Source organism: Abrus precatorius, unplaced genomic scaffold (assembly GCF_003935025.1).
Source record: "Abrus precatorius isolate BTA unplaced genomic scaffold, Abrus_2018 Scaffold9, whole genome shotgun sequence".
Classification (NCBI taxonomy): domain Eukaryota; kingdom Viridiplantae; phylum Streptophyta; class Magnoliopsida; order Fabales; family Fabaceae; genus Abrus; species Abrus precatorius.
The window spans coordinates 3,521,781-3,544,336 of record NW_020874439.1 but is presented as its reverse complement, the minus strand read 5'-3'; the positions used below and the strand labels follow the sequence as shown (position 1 = coordinate 3,544,336).

Below are 22,556 nucleotides of genomic sequence, written 5' to 3'. Positions count from 1 at the left end.
TAATAAAATAAAAAAATAGAATTAAGTAATTAAGTATTTATTTATTTAATTTATCAAAGTTAGAAATATGACTTAAGAAAATTTAAAATATATCTTATTTAATAAAAGGAATAAATATATTTGAATTGATTAAAGAAATATTTATTTAATAAAAAAATTAAAACTTAATTTAATAAATTTATATTTCACAATATCGAAGTTAGTACACAAAAGTCTTAACGATTTAAAACATATATGATGAAAATATTTTAAAATTTATTAAATTAAGGAAATATTTTGACTTAAATGATACATTAATACTATAAATCTTTGCATTAATATGATGAAAATATTTTAATTTAATTAAATAAATGAGTTACTTTTAAAATAAAAAATAAGGAAATATTTTGACTTAAATGATACATTTTAATTAAATAAAAACAATCATTAATTAATTAAATTTATAAGTTAGATTTAATTTTTGTGAAAATTAATGATGTATACAATCTAAAATAACGTTGTTATAAATATGTTTTGACAATTTATAACACATGCAGATAAAGTCGCTCTACACATGAATATTATAAATTGTTTCGTTAATGAAAATAACATATTTAAATTAGTTGATTGATTAGTAAGTTAATAATTATGAGAGGAACATGTTTCAATTAATTATTAAGATAATTATTAAATTGATTAAATATAAAATATAATAAATTACTATTGTGTAAAATCTAGGTAATATAAATACACCTAAACTTTATCAATTTATAATATATAACAATAGAAAAGTTATACATTAATATTATAAACTAATACAATTATATTTATTTATTTTTATAAAAAATAACAATTTACTATTCATGAAATAAAAGAAGGTAAATCTTAAATATAAAATTGAATCATATCAATATTTTACAATTATATAATAAATAAAATAAAAGATAATAATTCTAAAGAACAAATAACTAACATATAATTAAGATATAAATAATAAAATAACATGAAAAATTATGGAAAGAATTTATTATTAATTTTAGAGTGAAATCAAATTTACAATCAAATTCATAACTCGAATAAATAAAAATAGTAATTATTTGGTATAATTTAAACAATCTACTACTAAAAAAGAGAAAGAAAATAAAAATTTGAATTAAAAATAATTAAAAATTTTATTAAAAAAGGAAAAAAAAAAGTCCCAAAAAAAAATTTTCAATCTGAGAGGTTGAATTTTTATAACAACAAATTAATTTTTTTGTTTTTTTGTTGAGAGAGAGGTTATGGAAGGGATGGAGACAAGTTTAGTAGATGACATGCTGAGGTGATAAGTTAAAGTTGAGGAGAAGAAGCTTTCATGGTTAAAGTGATAAATTGAGGTTGAGGAGACACTTTCATAGTTGAAGGTAATGTGTTGAGAAAAAAAAGTTTTCATAGTTAAAGATATAAAATGAGGGAGTGGAAGAAAAAAGATGAAGAGAAAAGTAATTGTTCTTGATTAGAAATAAGTTGAGAGGATGAACTTTCATGGATAAGAATGGTGAATTTAGAGAGAAAAAAGAAAATGGAGAAGAATAATAGTTTTAACAGTGGATTAAAAAGGTTAAAAATGGCTAAAGAAAGGTTATAATTAAGAGTTTTATTGTATAAAACTTACATTCATTATGTAAATGAGTTTAAATATACATAAAAAAAAAAAATCACAAATCACAAAATGTATGAGAAACTTAATTGAGTTCTTTGACCTCTTTTCTTTCTCCTGGCTTCTTTCTTTTTTTTCTCTCTATCTCAAAGTATCTTTTTCAAATTTTTAAAACCTTTGATGCCTCTCATATCTACCTCCTTCTTTCTCTCTATATTTCAAAATGTCCCTTTTCAACATTTTTAAGCCTCTGTTTTGTGTCCTACACTCTATTGCTCTTTTTTACTTTTGTATTTTTATGATTTTTGTTTTTAGAGTTTTCACATAAGGCCAAAAATTCTGAATTTTTTATTTTGTATGTATAAAGCAAACATTACTTTATGGGTTTAATTATTTACATGTTTCTTTTTTCAATTTTAAAGTCAAATTTGAATATTTTTCATTTTGTAAAGCAAATTATAATTTTCTTAAAACATTTTGTTCTTATTCCCTTTTTAAAAAAATAAATTCAATTTAAAAAAAATTAAATTTTTTTTAACAAAAGTTGGATATTCACTCTAGATGAGCTTCATCATCACCTTTCTTATATCCTTACTTCCTATGCCAGCATTCACGAGCAAGATGCTCAAATTTCAACAAACATAGTACTTCATTTTTTCTTTTTAAATTTCTTTTTTCCTCCATCAAATTTCACACTATCTTTCTTGCTAATTCCATCACAGGAATTTTTATCTGAACAACCTATTTAGATGGCTTGAATTTTCATATGACCCATAATTTTATCTCTTGAATTTCAGTAATTATTATTCTAATCAATGTAATAAAGAGTTATGATTTGATATAGTGAATTACGAGTCATTATTATTCTTATGCCGAATACAGTATCTTGTATTTACCAGTTATAGTAAATAAAAATATTTTAATTTGCTCATGAGGACGTATTGACTAAACCATATTAATATCTCTGTGTTCTTCTTCTTCTATAACATTTTGATTCCTGTCATAAGAAGTGGTATTAGAGCGTAAGATTCCTCTAGGTAACAGACTCAATGAGAATTGGGGTTTCGTGATGGGTCCACGAAACCAATCTCATCCCCTTGCTTAAAGCCCCTTCTCTTAACATAATCTTGGACACATTTTCCCATCAATTTATAGCATCTTGCAAAGTACTCAACACAAATTAGTTAGAATTTCATTTCAAATATTTATCGGCAACAAAAATGGCTTTATAAAGATATTTCTTGAAAGGCAGAAAATTAGGAATTCAAATTATCGGGACATTTGACTTCTTCTTTCTTTCTTGAAAGAGACAATTGAGTGGTCGAAATAGAAAGTATATTAGTCAAAGTTTAATAATTATGTGTTATTATAAAATTGTTATCACAGTGGTCACCAAATATGTAGCTCGTAAACATTAAATTGCTCTTTCAATATCAAAACAATTGGCGCACATGCATCAACTCATAGCGTGTTGTAACCATAATCAAGATGCAACTGAAATCGTAGTATGAAATTTCAATTGCAAGAATCTCAAAGTATAAACCATAAACCACAAAAAAAAAACATACTTTAAAAACTACTAATTTAAAGAGTAATTCTGTATGATATATTTCTTCATCGATAGCCTACCATGATTTTGGAACAAGCAACAAATGTCATTAATAGAAAGCATAATACTTACACATAAAAGCAACATAAGATCTGAGAAGGCTTATAATAAATGAAAGCAAGAATATTAAAACCCCTCCAACCTTACAACTACTAGAACTTAAAACATGAAATACACAATTTTGAATGATTTCTAAGCTCTTTGTACACGAGCTATCTCATATTAATTGACTCTAAGAACAGAGAAATTGAAGTGACTATTATATGGATCCCAGTAAAAGCCAATCTCATCCCCTTTCTTCAAGCCCCTTCTCTTAACAAAATCTTGGACCCATTTTCCCATAAAAATGTAGCATCTTGAAGAAGCCCATTTCTTGAAAACAAGAGAGTGCATGGTGTAGGTGTCCACATCCCAAATCTTAACACTAACTCCCTTCTCAATCTCAGCAGCATCACCCAACACAGGTAACACAAATTTTTCTGCCAAATCCTTCCCTAGCATGAGCCTACTCATGTTGCCAAGATCACTCTCTTTCAACACCTTTTTTATCTTCCAAGGATCGTCATCATCGTGTACCACCAGAGCATCCTCTTGTACCACCAAGTCTTTGCATGCCTTCTTTTTTGCAACAAAGGGACCTTTGTGGCAATGTTTCCTTTTCTTGGTTGAAGAGACATGTATCTCAGCTCTAGTGCACTGACACACACTCAACGTTAAATGGGTGCAAACCTCGTTGCTGTTGGAATCACTCTCTTCTGTCTCTGCTGCAGTACATGGACACTTACCCAACGTCAGATGGGTACATACGTTGTTTGAGACAGCCATTGTCGATATTTATCTTCAAAATCAGAAGTACAGACACTTTGAACCAATTGCTTTTGCATGTCAATGACATAACACGCATGTTCAGAGTATTTATAGAAGTTACTATAATTATTAAACTATAACTTGTTCGATTTTATGAAATTTTTTAATATCTATTAAAGATTTTATACATTATTAATCTGCGGGTCTTGATTTTGTTTGTATTTAAACGGATTTTATAGATTTTTTAATATCAATTATAGATTGTATACATATCATATAATTTTTTAAATTAAAATAGTTATTTAAATTTATAATTATCAAAGACAAATATGTCATCAAATAAATAATAAAAAGTTGTAATTAAAACCTTACCCAATTGTACTAGATTTTTGAAATTTTAATTTTAAAAAATTCAAAATATTAATTTTTAATACAGCCCAAAATAAGTTTCTTAAATATAAAAATTTTAGATTTTAATTCTAATTATTATTGGCTATATTAATTTTTAATACAATCCAACTTAAAAGGTAAAAGTCATGAAAAAATTTAAAGTAGAAAAAAAACATTACTATCCAAAAATTTAAATTTATGAATAAAAATAAACTATTTTTAATAAATTTTAAAACATTGTCATCTTAATGTCTTATATTTAATATAATAAATTATTATCCTATTATTTAATTTTAGCATCTCATAATAATAAGAACTAAAAAAATTTGCCGTTGTTTATTTTAAAAATTTAAATTTTAAATTTAAAGAATTAATATAAACAAAATACAGATTTAAGGAATAAATAGAAGATTAGTTGAATGTTAAATATTATAACATTTTTAAAAAAAAGTTACTAATGAACTCTACAATAAAGGAGTATGAAGCATGAATACAAAACTAGCATCTATGCGTAGACAATTTTTAATTATTAATTAAGTCATATAATATATAATATTTGAAGCACGTAATATAAACATGTCAATCAGGGCATATGTTAGTGTTATTTTTACCACATACTTGTTTTCACTTAGTAATAATTATTTCAATACTTTTAAATTTGGAATTCTCAAGGACAAACCAAACATCAAATAAATAATAAGTTGTAATTAAAGCATCAACCAATTGAGTAGATTTTTAAAATTTTAATTTTAAAAAATTTAAAATAATAATTTTAATATTGCCTAACATATATTTCCCAAATATAAAAAATTTAGATTTTAAGTCTATTTATAATCGGTTATATTAATTTTTAATACAACTCAACTTAAAAGAAAAAGGTCATAAAAAAAAGAAAAGGAAAAAAAGACATTACTATTCAAAAATTTCAAAGTTATAAATAAAAATAAATTATTTTTAATAAATCCTAAAGTGTTGTCATTTTATGTTCATTTATATATCATTTAACATAGTAAATCATTACCTTATTATTTAATTTTAACATTTCATAATAACAAGAACTAAAACTTTACCGTTGTTAATTTTAGAAACTAAAAATTTAAATTTAAAAAACTAATATAAAAAAATAGAGATTTAAAAAATAAATAGAAGATTTACTTAATGAAATATTAAAAAATTTAAAAAAGTTACTATTAATTGATTTATTATTGTATATGGTATAACTTATATAATAAGGAAGTATGAAGCATGAAAATAAAACTAGCACCTTTGCGTAAATAATTTTTAATTATTAATTAAGTCATATAATATATAATATGTGAAGCACAGAATATGAATATGTAAGTGCGTAAGTTAATATTACATAATTGTAAAAGTGGTGAATTTTTTATTATATTTTGTTGAAAATAATATAAAAATAAAAATAACTAAAAGATTACATAATTAAGGAAATTTATTATATTATTTTTTGTTAAAATAAAATATTTATTGCTATTATGAATTTTTTTTTATAAAAATCTAGTCTTGTATTTTCTTTTTCAGTCACCCAAACAAGTATAGTTTTCTGGTTGTTTTTTCTCTTCTTTTTATCCATCCAAAGAACTCGTCATTTCTATCTCATTTCTCATTTTTTCTCACTTTATTATTTTTTACTCATTTTCTATTACATCCAAACATACCATACAGGTTTAGATATCATTATTTTAATGAGTACAAATTTTGTGAAAATTGCAAGTACCACAACTCAAATTTTAAGGATTTAATTCTTTTAAAAAATTAATATTAGTTAAGAAAAACTGGATTATGATGAATTTGCCTGAAATGAATGCAAAGTTTGTTCAACGCATGCAAGGTAATTAGCTGGCAGTGATGATAATGGGGAGAAAATATCAACAAAATTTAGGAATATTTGGTGTCTATAGAGATTATAGATTTTGAGACACTTGTGAACAAGTGTATTTTGATGAGAAATTACTAATATTATTCTAAAGAATTCAATAAAAATATACTTTTGATGTATATATATCATTTACATCTAATCTAAGTGAATCATTATATAAGATTAATCGAGAAAGTGCCTATAAAATCTATAATGTAATTAATAATTATTAAAAAGAAAGAAAGAAAGATGAGAAAAAAAAAAAAAAGGGAAACATAAGTTTTAAAACATAAGTTTATTTATTTGATTACTGATTTGTCTTTGAGAATTCTAGATTTAAAAGTGTTGAAATATTACTAAGTGATAACAAGTATGTGTTAAAAATAATACTAACTTATGCCCTCACATGTTTATATTATGTGCTTCAAATATTATATATTATATGACTTAATTAATAGTTAAAAATTGTCTACGTATAGATGCTAATTTTGTACATGTATTCATGCTTCATATTCCCTTATTATATAATCCATTAGTAACTTTTTTTTGAAAAATGTTCTAATATTTAACATGCAATAAATCTTCTATTTATTCCTTAAATCTATATTTTATTTATATTAATTTTTTAAATTTTAATTTTTAAAATTAACGACAGTCAATTTTTTAGTTTTTATTATTATGAGATGTTAAAAATTAAATAATAGAATAATAATTTGTTATATTAAATATAAGACATTAAGATGACAATGCTTGAAAATTTATTAAAAATAGTTTATTTTTATTCATAATTTTAAAATTTTTAAATAGTAATATTTTTTTCTACTTTATCTTTTTTCATTATTTCTTCCTTTTAAGTTGGATTGTATGAAAAATTAATATAACCAATAATAATTAGAATTAAAATCTTAAATTTTTATATTTAAAAAACTTATTTTGGCTGTATTAAAAATTAATATTTTGAATTTTTTAAAATTAAAATTTAAAAATCTAGTCCAATCGGTTGAGGCTTTAATTACAACTCTTTATTATTTATTTGATGACTGATTTGTCTTTGAGAATTCTAAATTTAAAAGTGTTGAAATAACTATTTTAATTTGAAAAATTATATGATATGTATACAATCTATAATTGATATTAAAAAATTTATAAAATCAGTTTAAATACAAACAAAATCAAGACTCGCAATTAATAATGTATAAAATCTATAATAGATATTAAAAAATTGCATAAAATCGAACAAGTTATAGTTTAATAATTATAGTAACTTCTATAAATACTCTGAAAATGCGTGCTATGTCATTGTCATTCAAAAGCAATTGGTTCAAAGTGTCTGTACTTCTGATTTTGGACGATAAATCTCGATAATGGCTGTCTCAAACAACATATGTACCCATCTGACGTTGGGTAAGTGTCCATGTACTGCCACAGAGACAGAAGAGAGTGATTCCAACAGCAACGAGGTTTGCACCCATTTAACGTTGAGTGTGTGTCAGTGCACTAGAGCTGAGATGCATGTCTCTTCAACCAAGAAAAGGAAACATTGCCACAAAGGTCCCTTTGTTGCAAAAAAGAAGGCATGCAAAGACTTGGTGGTACAAGAGGATGCTCTGGTGGTACACGATGATGATGATCCTTGGAAGATAAAAAAAGTGTTGAAAGAGAGTGATCTTGGCAATATGAGTAGGCTCATGCTAGGGAAGGATTTGGCAGAAAAGTTTGTGTTACCTGTGTTGGGTGATGCTGCTGAGATTGAGAAGGGAGTTAGTGTTAAGATATGGGATGTGGACACCTACACCATGCACTCTCTTGTTTTCAAGAAATGGGTGTCTTCAAGATGCTACATTTTTATGGGAAAATGGGTCCAAGATTTTGTTAAGAGAAGGGGCTTGAAGAAAGGGGATGAGATTGGCTTTTACTGGGATCCATATAATCGTCACTTCAATTTTTCTGTTCTCAGGGTCAATTAAGATGAGATAACTGGTATACATATAGCTTAGAAATCATTAAAAACAAATGCGTATCTTTGCTTTTTAATTTCAACTCAAGCAGCTGTAAGATTGGAGGGGTTTAAATCATTCTTGCTTTCATCTGTTTGTTATAAGCCTTCTCTGGTGTTATGTTTTTATGGATACAGATATGCTTTCTATTAATAATATAAGTCTTGTTTTCATTTAATTGTCCTTTCCATGTTTCAATTTATTTTTCATCCTTTCTAGTCTTGCTAAGTAAAAGATAAAATTACATTACAGGTTTAGATGTCAGTATTTTTAATGTTTCAAGCATTGAAATAGTCAGTTACTGCAATATTGTTCAGATTAATGTAAATAAATAGAGTAACAAATAAAATAAATACAGTACAGTGTAATTTTAGATGTAAATTATGTATTTATTATGACTTATTATTATAAATAGATAGCTCTGTAATATATATATAAACAAACAAATAAATAAAGCATGCAACAACATGGTTTATTTACTTCGTCATTTAAAATAATCACTCTATTTTAATTGTAAATAATTGAGTTAAAATGTAGAGAACCAACCAAACGGATCAATCAAGTAGTATGCTTGTTTCAAGCAAATTCTGACACTTAGGATTGTGTTAAATCGAGAAGAATTCTAATAACTCACTTTTTGATATATTTTTTATTGATTAAATTAATTAAAAATTTATATAAGTTTCACTTTTAAATTAATATCCTTTATATCTTTAGAAATTTTAATTAATAATAAAAATATATTCAAAAATATATTGACAACATTTCTTTTAAATTAATAAATATATTAATTTATAATTTGTTATCCAAACAAAATTATCAATTTTTAATTTTAGGTTTTAATTAAGTATTTTAGTCTCTAAAAAAGAATTAAAAGTACACTATTTAATTGAATACATGAATGAAAAATAAATAAAATTTATTTAAACATTAAAATTAAAAATTGATAAGTAAATAAATAAATAAAATGGTAGTAAAATAATAATAAAAATTTAATTTTAATGTTACTTGTATTCATTTTATTATTATTATTATTTGAAAGAAATAAAAATTTATAAATAAAATAAAAATTTATAAATAAAATAAAAAAGAGAGATATAACATTAAAAATAAGAGAAAAAATTAATAAAAAAAATCCTTTTTTATTGCTATATTATTATTTAGAAAGTAAAAAAAATTTATGATCCAAAAAATTAAATAAAAAATGTAAAAATATTGTAAATAGAAATGGACACGCTCTTTTAATTTTGAAAATTAAGTTCTTTCATCCCATTATTTTTATTTTTATTTATAACAAAAGAAACACGAGGATTTATAATTTTAAAAATAAATATTAATAACAACAAAATGAAATTATTTGAAAATTTAATCTGTAGAGTTTACGTACCTTAATTTCATTTTATTATTATTATTATCATTATTAAAAGTTGACAAGTGAAAAACAAATTGAAAGAGATGGAGTTAAATAACAGAACATTAGTAAATAAAAGGGGTTCCATCTACCTATAATTGTTCTCCTTTATCATTGCCATTAGTTATCATTTTTAACGTGGTTTTGGGTTCCTCACTCGCGTTCCAACAAAGGTGTCCCAGGATTTGCAGAGCACCAAATCAGAATCATCGTTACTCTGCTTCCTCCATTTTCTTCTTCTTCTTCTTCGATTCAGTTTCACTCTCTCACACCATGGCCACCGCTTCAGGTACTTTATTTTCCCCATTCAACTCCATTTTATCGTTTTCTAGGGTTTAAGATATCAATTTCACTTTACATCTTTCCATTCTTATTTTTTTTTGTCGCCAATTTTTCTGCACAACTTGTTTCACAAAGAAAGCCGTTTTCCATTCGATTTTTTATTTTTATTTTCTAATTTTCCTATTTGGGGGCTTTGTTGTTGTTTTGATCGTTCATGTACAGATAACTATTCAGATGAAATCCCGGCCATATTTCTATTCAAATCTGTTAATCAATACTCAACCTGTATTGTTAATAGTTAATACGATCAATATGGTAAATCTAGCAGGGTCTGGAGAACATGTAGAATTAAAATTTTAAATTTCATCTGTTTAATTCTAATTTTAACGTGACTATGGTCCTCACAATTTTCTTTATAAACTTAATTGGCCGTTGTTTTTTTCATTTAACTTGTATTGGGTTGATTGCAGTGGCATTTAAGTCCAGGGAGGATCATCGCAAACAGATTGAGTTGGAGGAAGCACGTAAAGCTGGGCTTGCGCCAGCTGAGCTGGATGAAGATGGGAAGGAAATCAACCCTCACATTCCCCAGTATATGTCATCTGCACCTTGGTATCTTAATGCTGAGAGACCTGTAAGTCTTTTTCCCCTTCCCTTTTTTTTCCTGGTCGTTTGAGATCTGCATGAAGTTGTGCTTTTTGACATATAACAATAATAACAATTTTCTTTTACCTTTTTTTCTTGTAGAGTTTGAAGCATCAAAGAAAATGGAAATCTGATCCCAATTATACCAAATCATGGTATGACAGAGGTGCTAAAATCTTTCAGGCAGACAAGTATCGAAAAGGTGCATGTGAGAAGTAAGTATTTCTCTATTTGTCGACTGAGTTTGTTCATGCATTCATGTATTTCTCTATTTGTCGACTGAGTTTGTTCAGTATTTGGTTTACATAAGTGATAAGTCTTAGGACATCCATTCATTGTTTCCCCCCAATTTGTTGGTGTATTATCTCCATGGCTGTCAAACTCTTGAGTAATCTCTTAGGACTCTATTATTTTAGGACAATGATAAACATTGTGTTCACTTGTGTATAAATTCTTTGCCAAACTATGTTTAAGTAAACACACAAAATTAGTCGTCAATTCAATTCTAATGACAAGTTTACAAGGCTGGATTTACTCATGGTTTTGGCCTCTAGGTGCAACTTTTGACTGAATTTGTTGAGTACATGAGCTGAATTGCATCTGCCATTGAATATGTGTTAGGTTTATGAAGTTAGTTTTGCATTTTAATAATTGTTTTTGTTCTGTTTTTTAAACTCCAAAATAATTTAAGTGTGGGACTATGGCATAACAGTTGGGTCAGTTATTAAGTTACATTTTTACTTTATTACTTTCTTGTGTCATTGTAGTCTTCGAATTTGAATATTACTTATGAATATTTTATTTAATTATGTTTGGTTATTGAGTTTATGATTCAAATTCGCTGGGGTTCCATGAGTTTACCTAAACTCTCAAGTTTGACTACCTTGTTTGTCTCTGAAATTTCAATATATTTGTATTCTGATTATCTTTCTTGTACAAGATTAATCAAGTACTTCAATGTTCATTTTCTTGCTATAGCTGTGGGGCTATGACACATGATTCTAAATCATGCATGGAAAGACCACGGAAAGTGGGAGCAAAGTGGACAAACAAACACATTGCCCCTGATGAAAAGATAGAAACTTTTGAGCTTGACTATGATGGTAAGCGGGACAGGTGGAATGGTTATGATGCATCAACTTATGCTCGAGTCATTGAGAGGTATGAAGCTAGAGATGATGCTCGAAAGAAATACTTGAAAGAACAGCAGCTGAAGAAATTGGAGAAAAGCAACCAGAATGGAGAGGATGCTGCCAGTGACGAGGATGAAGAGGAAGATGATTTAAGGGTAGATGAGGCAAAGGTTGATGAGAGCAAACAAATGGACTTTGCAAAGGTTGAGAAGCGTGTGCGTACAACTGGTGGTGGAAGTACAGGAACTGTTAGGTAACATTTATGTGGCCATCATTTTCATAATGCAAGGCCAGGTCAATGTCTCATAAAGATTATCCACTTTCATTATTTATCTTTGATGAATTTTGAACTGAAATATCTTTTCCTTCAGGAACCTACGTATTCGAGAGGATACTGCAAAATATCTGCTTAATCTTGATGTCAATTCTGCACACTATGATCCCAAGACCAGGTCCATGCGTGAAGATCCTCTTCCAGATGCAGATCCAAATGAAAAGTTTTATGAGGTATGGTCTATGGAATTAAAATTTATAGGATACACTAATTTATTTTTGCTTTTTAATGCTATATTTAATCTTTTATGTGGATTAAATCTGTTTTTTTGTACTGTAGGGTGATAACCAATATAGAAATAGTGGTCAAGCATTGGAATTCAAGGAACTAAACATCCATGCTTGGGAAGCATTTGACAAGGGACAAGATGTTCACATGCAAGCAGCTCCATCCCAAGCTGAGTTGCTCTATAAGAATTTCAAGGTCATGAAGGAGAAATTGAAATCACAAACGAAGGAAACCATTATTGAGAAGTATGGCAATGCAGCCGATGAGGACAAACTTCCAAGAGAACTTCTGTTGGGTCAGAGCGAGAGGCAAGTTGAGTATGATCGTGCTGGTAGAATAATTAAAGGGCAGGTAAGATTTGCATTCTAAATCTTTACAGTGAAGCGTTTGCAACTTGCATAAAAATCTTGAATATGCTACTCGGTGGGTTAGCAGGACATTTTACTTGATCGGTTAATATTACCATGAATCTTAATTTCAAGTTTATGACTTCTACTTTATGCTTATTACTGCTTTTGAAAATGATAGATTTAACTGTTATTTATCTGATGCTTCTGACAGGAAGCAGCACTACCCAGGAGCAAGTACGAAGAAGATGTTTACATTAACAACCACACAACTGTTTGGGGTTCATGGTGGAAGGATCACCAATGGGGCTACAAGTGCTGCAAGCAGACAATACGGAATAGCTATTGCACTGGTGCTGCTGGTATTGAGGCTGCTGAGGCTGCAAGTGATCTTATGAAAGCTAATATTGCCCGTAAGGAGGCTGCTGGAGGTTCGTACACTAACATGCACACCATACCTCTGCTGTGCCTCTACCCCCTTCCCTTTCTTTTGTTGTTATTTTTTCCATGTTTGACAACTTTGTTTGATCATATTTAGCATGTGTATTAATCTCTAATTCTTTCCATGAACCCAAACAGAGGATCCTACGCCTGTGGAGGACAAAAGGCTTGCTACATGGGGTACTGATGTCCCAGATGACCTGGTTCTGGATGAAAAATTGCTTGCTGATGCACTCAAGAAGGTAAATATCAATCTATCACACACATATTTGACATTTGTTAGAGTCATTCTGTGTCTTATTGTAACCCTTATGGAATTAATTATATCCTTGTGCCAATAGCTTTGTTGACCTTAATTACCAAGGTCATTGGGCCGTTGACTCAAACTAAATATTGCGTGTAATTTCTTGAGACAAAGATGGCATTGTTTGGCTCTACATTCTGGAGCATTTTGAGATGAAATTATTCAGGCATATATACATATGCTGTGCGGATTGTTGAGTTTTGGTGCTTTTTCACAGGAGGATCTAAGAAAGAGAGAAGAGAAAGATGAGAGGAAACGCAAATATAATGTTAGATGGAATGATGATGTTACTGCAGAGGAGATGGAGGCATACAGGATGAAGAAAGTACATCATGATGATCCAATGAAGGATTTCTTACACTAAGCTCAAGAGGACTAAAAGGCCCAAATTTTCTTTGTTACAAGTTAAAGCAAAAGGAATGCATCTCTTTCTATGAATCCACAAGCCTTTCCATTGTTTTCTTGCTGCCAACTGGAAGGGGCAGAATGGATTGATGGTCGAAGTATTTTGGTCTGTACAGCTTTGTGGCAAGTTAATAATGTAAACAACATTATTTAGCTTATGGAATTCAAATCTGTTGTATTGACTCAATACTGTTAGTTGACTGGTTTGTTTTGTTAACCACGTTGATGGTTCTGGTTGGCGCAGTTAGTATAAGGTTGTAGGATCTTGTCCAAAAGCCCAAACATAAGTGGGAAGTGTAGTGTATGAGAAAGAAAAAAAACATTTTTGTGTTGTAATTGTTCAACTACCTCGATCTAAGGTCAAACCTCGAATTCCAAGATAGCTTATAGGCTTGGACTTTGAAGTTTGAAGAAGCTGGTCTGGTCGACAGATTAAGGAATGAAGTTTAGAACACGTTTTGCTGACTACGATGAAGAAGACAAGAAAATAATGTTACCAATTGATGTTGGTCATTTCCCACTGATTGTTCAAAGGTTAACAACCTCTTATCTATGTTATGGGCTCAGTTTTCTTTATGTATCTTTTTATCGACTCCAGGTTTTTGCTGTTCTGTAACATCATGCTTTTTCACTCATAAGGGAATTACACTTGGTAAACACTATCATGTATTCAAGTCATGTATGTTTTGACCCAGGTCAATAGGATGAAGCTTCTTTGCATGGCTGTAACTTGATTTATGAGTAGTAATAGGTTTTTATTAGCCTTCGAAAGAAATATTGTTTTCCAAAGTAAAAATAGGCATTACATAGCTTATCTATAGTAGCTTGGACAATATGCTTTATCTGAACTTCAGGTTCTATTAATCTTTCTAAATTGTAGATGATCAATGCAGTTACTTGTTATTATTCATGGTCTGAATATGATATAAGATTATTTGTCATTTTGTTGTACACCTTAAGCATTTTAAGTTAGAGACCTTGAAGCATTCCATCTAATTATTGGTAATTTTTTCTTTTATCTCTTGCAACCACAGGGTGGGAGGCAGAGGATGGGGGGGTGGTTATTGGGTTTCATTGAAATGACAATAAATTTAAATATACAATATATGTTGCATAGTTTAACTGCGGTATTGGACAAGGATTTTCAATTAGGCATTATGATTTAGGAGACATGATTTAAGTCCATGTAAATAAATTCAATGTTATACCCAAAAGAAGCAAAGAAAATCTTTATTTTCAGAACATAAATATGTAATACTTTGTCTGAAATTGTGTTGTCAGCAAGTGACTCTTTATGTGGTTAGTTGTCCTTATCATCTGGAAGGATTGAATCAATTGCTTCTTCTACCATCTTGATGGCTTCAATCTGTTGGAGTTCAACTTCTGGATCAGCTGCAACATGGTCCTTGCATTGCATATCTTCATTAGTCAGTTGTATTTTCATAAGAGATGGAATTTCTTCGTTCTGCTGCTTTCGTACCCTGACACTCTCTTCTACCTCATCAACTCGTCAAGGCAAATAGGCAATCCGCACAAAGACCACCGGAACTGCTAGGATGAGGTGCTTTCGTCATGTTCCTCGCCGATTCAACACCGGTTTCAGAGATGGTACTGAAGCTGCACCTCCGAAGAATAACAGAATACTTGCGAAATATATTTGTTCCACTATCCTTATGTAAACCTTTCACTAATATCACAATATTCATTTCATGCTAATTCATCATCCATTTTTTCTTAACTAATATTAATTTTTTGAAATAATTACATCCAGCTATTTTAAATTTGAGTGGTGGTACTTGAGAATAATGTAATTTTTATCTTTTACTTCTCGAGAATAGAAAGGATGAAAAATAAATTGAAACACGGAAAGGACAACTTAGTGAAAACAAGTGTGTGGTAAAAATAATACTAACTTATGCAATGACGTTTATATTCTGTGCTTCTCATATTATATATTATATGACTTAATTAATAGTTAAAAATTGTCTACGCATATATGCTAGTTTCATGTTCATGCTTCATACTCCCTTATTGTATAATCCATTAATAGTAACTGTTTTTAGATAAACTTCTAATATTTAACATTTAATAAATTTTCTATTTATTTTTCAAATCTGTATTTTATTTATATTAATTCTTTAAATTTAAAATTTTAGTTTTTAAAATGAATCACAGTCAACTTTTGAATTCTTATTATTATGAGATATTAAAATTAAATATAAAATAATAATTTATTATATTAAATGTACGTAAGAAAACATAAGACATTAATATGACAATATTTTAAAACTTATTAAAAATAGTTTATTTTTAAAATTTATATTTTATTAAGAACGTATAAATTTCTTTAACTATATAAAATAGATACTTACCTAAACTGAAATACATATATTATAGCTTATAACATAAATTCCTGTTAAAAATAAAATTCACATTAAAATATTACTTTTTTAAAAAAAAATAAATATAAACATGAGATTAAATTTAAAGGAAAAATTGAACCACCGAACGTGTTTCATTAAAAACTAAATCTATAAATATAATCTTCAGAGATAACTATTTATAATAATCAGAGTTCGGTATAAAATCTATAATTGATATTAAAAAATCTATAAAATCAGTTTAACTACAAACAAAATCAAGACTCTCGATTAATAATCTATAAAATATATAATTGATATTAAAAAATACATAAAATCAGAACGGTGAGGAACAAGTTATAGTTCAATAATTATAGTAACTTCTATAAATACTCTGAACATCTGTGTTATGTCATTTACATGCAAAAACAATTGGTTCAAAGTGTCTGTACTTTTGATTTTGGACGATAAATCTCGACAATGGCTGTCTCAAACAACATATGTACCCATCTGACGTTGGGTAAGTGTTCATGTACTGCAACAGAGACAGAAGAGGGTGATTCCAGCAGCAACGAGGTTTGCACCCATTTAACATTGAGTGTGTGTCAGTGCACTAGAGCTGAGATACATGTCTCTTCAACCAAGAAAAGGAAACATTGCCACAAAGGTCCCTTTGTTGCAAAAAAGAAGGCATGCAAAGACTTGGTGGTACAAGATGATGATGATCCTTGGACGATAAAAAAGGTGTTGAAAGAGAGTGATCTTGGCAATATGAGTAGGCTCATGCTAGCGAAGGATTTGGCAGAAAAGTCTGTGTTACCTGTGTTGGGTGATGCTGCTGAGATTGAGAAGGGAGTTAGTGTTAAGATTTGGGATGTGGACACTTACACCATGCATTCTCTTGTTTTCAAGAAATGGGTTTCTTCAAGATGCTACATTTTTATGGGAAAATGGGTCCAAGATTTTGTCAAGAGAAGGGGCTTGAAGAAAGGGGATGAGATTGGCTTTTACTGGGATCCATATAATAGTCACTTCAATTTCTCTGTTCTTAGAGTCAATTAAAATGAGATAGCTCGTGTACAAAGAGCTTATAAATCATTTAAAGTTGTGTTTCATGTTTTAAGTTCTAGTAGTTGTAAGGTTGGAGGGGTTTTAATATTCTTGCTTTCATTTATTATAAGCCTTCTCAGATCTTATGTTGTTTTTATGTGTAAGTATTATGCTTTCTTTTGATGACATTTGTTGCTTGTTCCAAAATCATGGTAGGCTATCGATGAAGAAATAGATCATACAGAATTACTCTTAAAATTAGTAGTTTTTAAAGTATGTTGTTTTTGTGGTTTATGGTTTAAATTCTGAGATTCTTGTAATTGAAATTTCATACTACGATTTCAATTGCATCTTGATTATGGTTACAACACGCTATGAGCCAATCGTTTTGATATTGAAAGAGCAATTTAATGTTTACGAGCTACATATTTGGTCACCACTGTGATAACAATTTTATAATAACACATAATTATTAAACTTTAACTAATATACTTTCTATTTCGACCAGTCAATTCTCTCTTTCAAGAAAGAAAGAAAAAAGTCAAATGTCCCGATAATTTGAATTACTAATTTCCTCTGCCTTCAAGAAATATCTTTATAAGCCATTTTTGTTGCTGATAAAAATTTGAAATGAAATTCTAACTAATTTTGTGTTGAGTACTTTGCAACCATTGAACTTGCTTGGTTTTTTCAAATTCTAAGAGTAAATAGTTTTGGTTATCTATTTTTTAAAAGAATGGTTATCTATATTTTTATTCTAGATGCTACAAATTTATGGGAAAATGGGTCGAAGATTTTGTTAAGAGAAAGGGCTTTAAGAAAGGGGTTGAGATTGGTTTCTACTGGGATCCATATAATAGTCACTATAATTTCTCTTTTCTTACGGTTGATTAAGATGAGATAACACTAGCTGAATAAGGTTAGAAATCATTAAGAAAAGTGTTTTTCGCCTTCTATTTTCTAGCTGTTCTAAGATTGGAGTGGTTTTAATTATTCTTTTTTTCATTTGTTGTAAGCCTTTTCAGGATTGTTTGGGGCTATGTTTTTATGTGTATGCTTTATATTAATAACCTAAGTCTGCACTTTTTTTTTTCCTATGTAAGGTAAAAGTTTGCCAATATAAGGTGTCTATGTTATAGCTTCTATGCTACGACATTTGTCGCTTTTTCCCTTTTTAATGTTCATTCAGCAATAGCCACAACTCCTCTTAGCTAGGTTATCACTTTTTAATTACAGTAGATACAGATTTGTTTATATGATGCATGAGTGCTACAAAATTATTGGAGCATGTGTTTTGTTACGATCCATGTCCAACCCACCACTGCTCGGCGTAGTAGCGTTAACCTTGAACCCACGTTTAGTTCTGACACAGAAGAACTAAAAATAAGCAACATATGAACCAACATGTCTGTATAGATATTTTTTACTGTTAATTAAGTCACATTAGCTATTGTTGTGACTGTACCTGGCAGTACAACTGGTTTAGGACTTTGAATTCACTTGTATAACTGTACACAGGTTACACATCTATGAACTGAGCCAGTTACAAAAGAGGCTTCGCAGACCCAATTTGTAAGAGGACGATATGTGAATCAAAGACAAAAAAAAAACTTTTGATTACAAGAATTCTTGTTTTGATAAAGGTGGTGATATGACAAAAACGAAAATGAGTGATAGGAGAAGAATACGCAAGTACTAGCGTGGTTCAATCAATGTCACCTTGCATTAGAAAAAAATGTATATTTTATTAAAAGTAATAATTAAAAATAAAGTGTTATATGAGTTATAAAGTTGAAAAGTTGTAAGTAAATGTATATTAGTGTGAGTTAAAGACTATAATTCTATAGTTAAGGGTAATAATTTTTTGTTTGTAATCACTTGACATTTATGGAACAATTATTTTTTGATGTAAGTTAAGGATTATAATATTACTATTATAAATAGTAAATTATACTCGTATATTTGATATGACAATATAATAAAATTTTTCTATTATTATAATTTTTCTCTTTTATTTCTAACAAATAGTATCAAGAACTCAGTTCGATTTTGAGAGTTGAGAGAAACACTTTTAGAGTTGAGAGATAGTAAATAATGGCTTAAATTTATTTCAATTTTTATGTGTCACTAGAAAAAATTATGATAATTGGTGTTCACTCATGAAAGTTTTATTAGGATCTCAAGATGTTTGAGAAATTATAGAGATAGGTTATAGTAAGCCTCAAAATGAAAAAGACGCTTTGATGAAGTAAAAAAAGAAAGATCAACAAGCACTTGCATTTATCCATCAAAGCTTAAATGAAATTATGTCTAAGGTAATGTTTAATGCAGATTACCTTTAAAGAATCTTGAGAGATTTTGAAAATGAATCTTAAAGGAGTTGACAAGGTCATAAAGGTGCGTTTACAAGCTATACGAGGAGAGTTTGAATGCTTGTGTACGAAGGAATCTGAGCCTATTTCACATTTTGGTAAGTAGAGTGGCTATGAAGCATGGAGTGAAGTTCTTATACCACTCTTGAAAATAAAAGAGAAGAATTATAATAATGAGAATTTTATTATATTGTATATTAAATACATGAGTATAATTTACTATTTATGATAATGATATTATAACCTTTATCTTATATCGAAGAATAATTGTTCTGTAAATATTAAGTAGTTACAAAATAAAAAACTCTTGCCTTTAACTAAGAAATTATGATTTTTAACTCATGTTAATAAGTAATTACTCACAACTTTTTAATTTATATAATATTTTATTTTTAATTATTATTTCTAACATCCTTTTTTAGTTAAAAATTCTCAAAAATTCTTTTGCACTCTAAGTCTTACATGAGTTACAAAGTTAAAAATAAATTCTAAAAAATTCTCTTGTGTGTGATGTAATTGAGAATTTGTCAATGCAAGTCTATTGGTGAAATGAGAGATAGTTGAAATAAATTATTTATTATTATTATTATTATCATCCGAGATTTTTTTTACTCGTATGTTTATTTTTATTTTAACAATTTGAAATACCATTATTTATTATCACTTTAAAAAAATTATTTTTTCATATTTTTTATTTTAGTTTTTAATTTAATTTTCAAATAAAAAGAGCCTGTTATCTTTGCAGATTTTTATCTTTTTAAATTCATTTTTGTATCACCTTTTAAACTTGGGTTTATTTTTGCATATTTGGTGATTAGTTTCGTTCTTTTTTATTCTTCTTGCAATAATTTGGTTGAATTGAAATTTTTGTATTATTTTTTAATTTAAAATTAATTTTGATTAAGTAAAAACTATTTAAGTAAAAATAAATCAATAAAATTGAGGATTCACGTGACTAACAAAATATATGATTATCCGTTTAAACTAAAAAGATTTTATGTATAAAATGGTGAAGGATTAAAATTTAGAATATGTAAACACAAGCAACAAGCAAAAAATTGAAGAGATGTAATTAGGGTAACTATTTTTTAAACATATCATACTCTTAAATTTAATCTTAATTTTTTAAGACAACTTTTCAAATTAGTCATTTTTCTAAATTTTTCAAATAAAAAATTGGCGACAACTCTTTTTATTATAAAATAAAATTTCTTTATATTTCATCGTAACACATCTATAAATATGTTATGACATGTATAAATGAAGAATATAAAATGAAAAAACAAAGATAAATTCATTTTTAAATTTAAATAATTTTAACATGTCTTTTCGTGTGTGTTAAGATGAATGCTTTTATCTTATCCTCATAATTGAAATTATTATCGTAACTAGAGTTATTTTTATTTTTTTAATATTTATTATGATTCTTTTTTATTTTATTTTATATTTTGGATATAATTATTTTTAATTTATAATATAAATACAATTTTACAATATATATATATATATATATATATATATATATATATATATAAAGAATCAAAATAAAAATTTTAATTATATTAGTTTATCTTGAATTAATCGGTTCATTTGGATTCTTTAAAATGACAGAGGTAGATATTACGGATGATAAATTGATATTTTTTTATTATGTGATGGATTAAAATTTATTAGAATTGAATAAATTTATTTATTTTATAACTTAAGAAAATTGGAATTATCACATTTTAAATTTTTTTTAAAATTTAATTATTTCAAAATATAATTTAAATTCCTTTTATAAAAAATGACGTGAACAATATTTTTAATGAATATAATTTTAAAAATATATATTTTTACAAAAAATTATTTTACTCAATTGACAAAATATATTTTGAATTAAAATATAAATTTTTTACCCACACCCATTTAAGTTGGGTTATATTCAAAATTAATATTTTGAATTATTTATAATTAAAAATTAAAAATTCTATTTCAAATGTTCGAGCCTTTAGTGACACGTTTCAAGTTATGTTTTGATGGCTGATTTGTTTTTAAAAATTGTCAAACTTTCTTTTAACAAGTGTTGAAATAAGTATTTTAATTTTAAATATTATATTTTATATGTTTGGTTGACAACTCATAAACATTATCAGAATAAATCTTTCTGGTTTAGCCCACTAAAATTCATCTCTCTTCTTTCATTTAGTATAAAAAAAAGTTAAAATTTCAAAAATGTCTTTAACTTTTATGACTAAATAAAATCTATATTTTTCTAAAAGATAACATAACTCAAAATAAAAATTTCTTTTAAATATAAAATTGACATTTATCAGTTACATAGTTTTTCTGTTTTAAAAAACTAACATAAGATTAAATTCAAATAAAAAAATTGGACAATTCATTATGATTCATAATAATCAATTAACTGTCGCTCAACATTTTAAATTCATTTTGAATATGAAATTCGCATTCAAGTACTGTAGATTTTTTTTTTTTTTGAAGAATCTACAAAAAAAAATCTAAACTTGATATTAAATAAAAATGAAAAATTAGAGCACCGAACTTACAATCAATTAATGGCTGCGTATTTGTGTAAACTAAATATACAATCAAGACTTGAGATCTGTTAATTTGATTAATTATGAAATATAATATTGAGAGATAAATTCTCATAAATTTAAATATAAATATGTTGGTATTAATTACACAAGATATAAAATCTAAACTTGTATTTATCTAATACAAGCTGTGGATAAATCAATAATCATTTTAACAGCAAAATCTATAAAATCAATGATTCGCGGCTGATAATCTACAAAATCTACAACTGATATTCAAAAATATATAAAAAACAGAAAGTCGAGGCTTCTATAAATACTTCGAACACTGTTATGTCAATTACATGCAAAAGCAATACGACTCAGAAAGTTTCTCTGGTTCTGATTTTTAACCAAAACTCTTTCCA

The 22,556-nt window shown here is 27.4% G+C and overlaps 4 protein-coding genes across 4 annotated transcripts; 3 read left to right on the top strand and 1 right to left on the bottom strand.

Annotated features, from left to right (window-relative positions):
• Positions 1–1,939: 1,939 nt before the first annotated feature.
• On the bottom strand, positions 1,940–4,120 carry LOC113851492 (B3 domain-containing protein At2g33720-like). Its single transcript, XM_027481989.1, has one exon. It carries the CDS (start codon positions 4,050–4,052, stop codon positions 3,450–3,452), a length of 603 nt encoding a protein of 200 aa, XP_027337790.1. The 5' UTR covers positions 4,053–4,120; the 3' UTR covers positions 1,940–3,449.
• A 3,544-nt stretch (positions 4,121–7,664) lies between these two features.
• LOC113850604 (putative B3 domain-containing protein At1g78640) lies at positions 7,665–8,267 on the top strand. Its single transcript, XM_027481185.1, has one exon. It carries the CDS (start codon positions 7,665–7,667, stop codon positions 8,265–8,267), a length of 603 nt encoding a protein of 200 aa, XP_027336986.1.
• Positions 8,268–9,793: 1,526 nt separating this feature from the next.
• On the top strand, positions 9,794–15,579 carry LOC113849418 (pre-mRNA-splicing factor SLU7-A). Its single transcript, XM_027479320.1, has 9 exons — positions 9,794–9,997; positions 10,461–10,624; positions 10,738–10,850; positions 11,614–12,021; positions 12,140–12,275; positions 12,382–12,681; positions 12,892–13,108; positions 13,257–13,360; positions 13,640–15,579. The coding sequence occupies exons 1-9, from the start codon at positions 9,982–9,984 to the stop codon at positions 13,784–13,786; spliced, it is 1,605 nt and encodes a 534-aa protein (XP_027335121.1). The 5' UTR covers positions 9,794–9,981; the 3' UTR covers positions 13,787–15,579.
• Positions 15,580–16,667: 1,088 nt separating this feature from the next.
• LOC113850603 (B3 domain-containing protein At2g33720-like) lies at positions 16,668–17,249 on the top strand. The gene has a single exon (XM_027481184.1). It carries the CDS (start codon positions 16,668–16,670, stop codon positions 17,247–17,249), a length of 582 nt encoding a protein of 193 aa, XP_027336985.1.
• Positions 17,250–22,556: the final 5,307 nt, after the last annotated feature.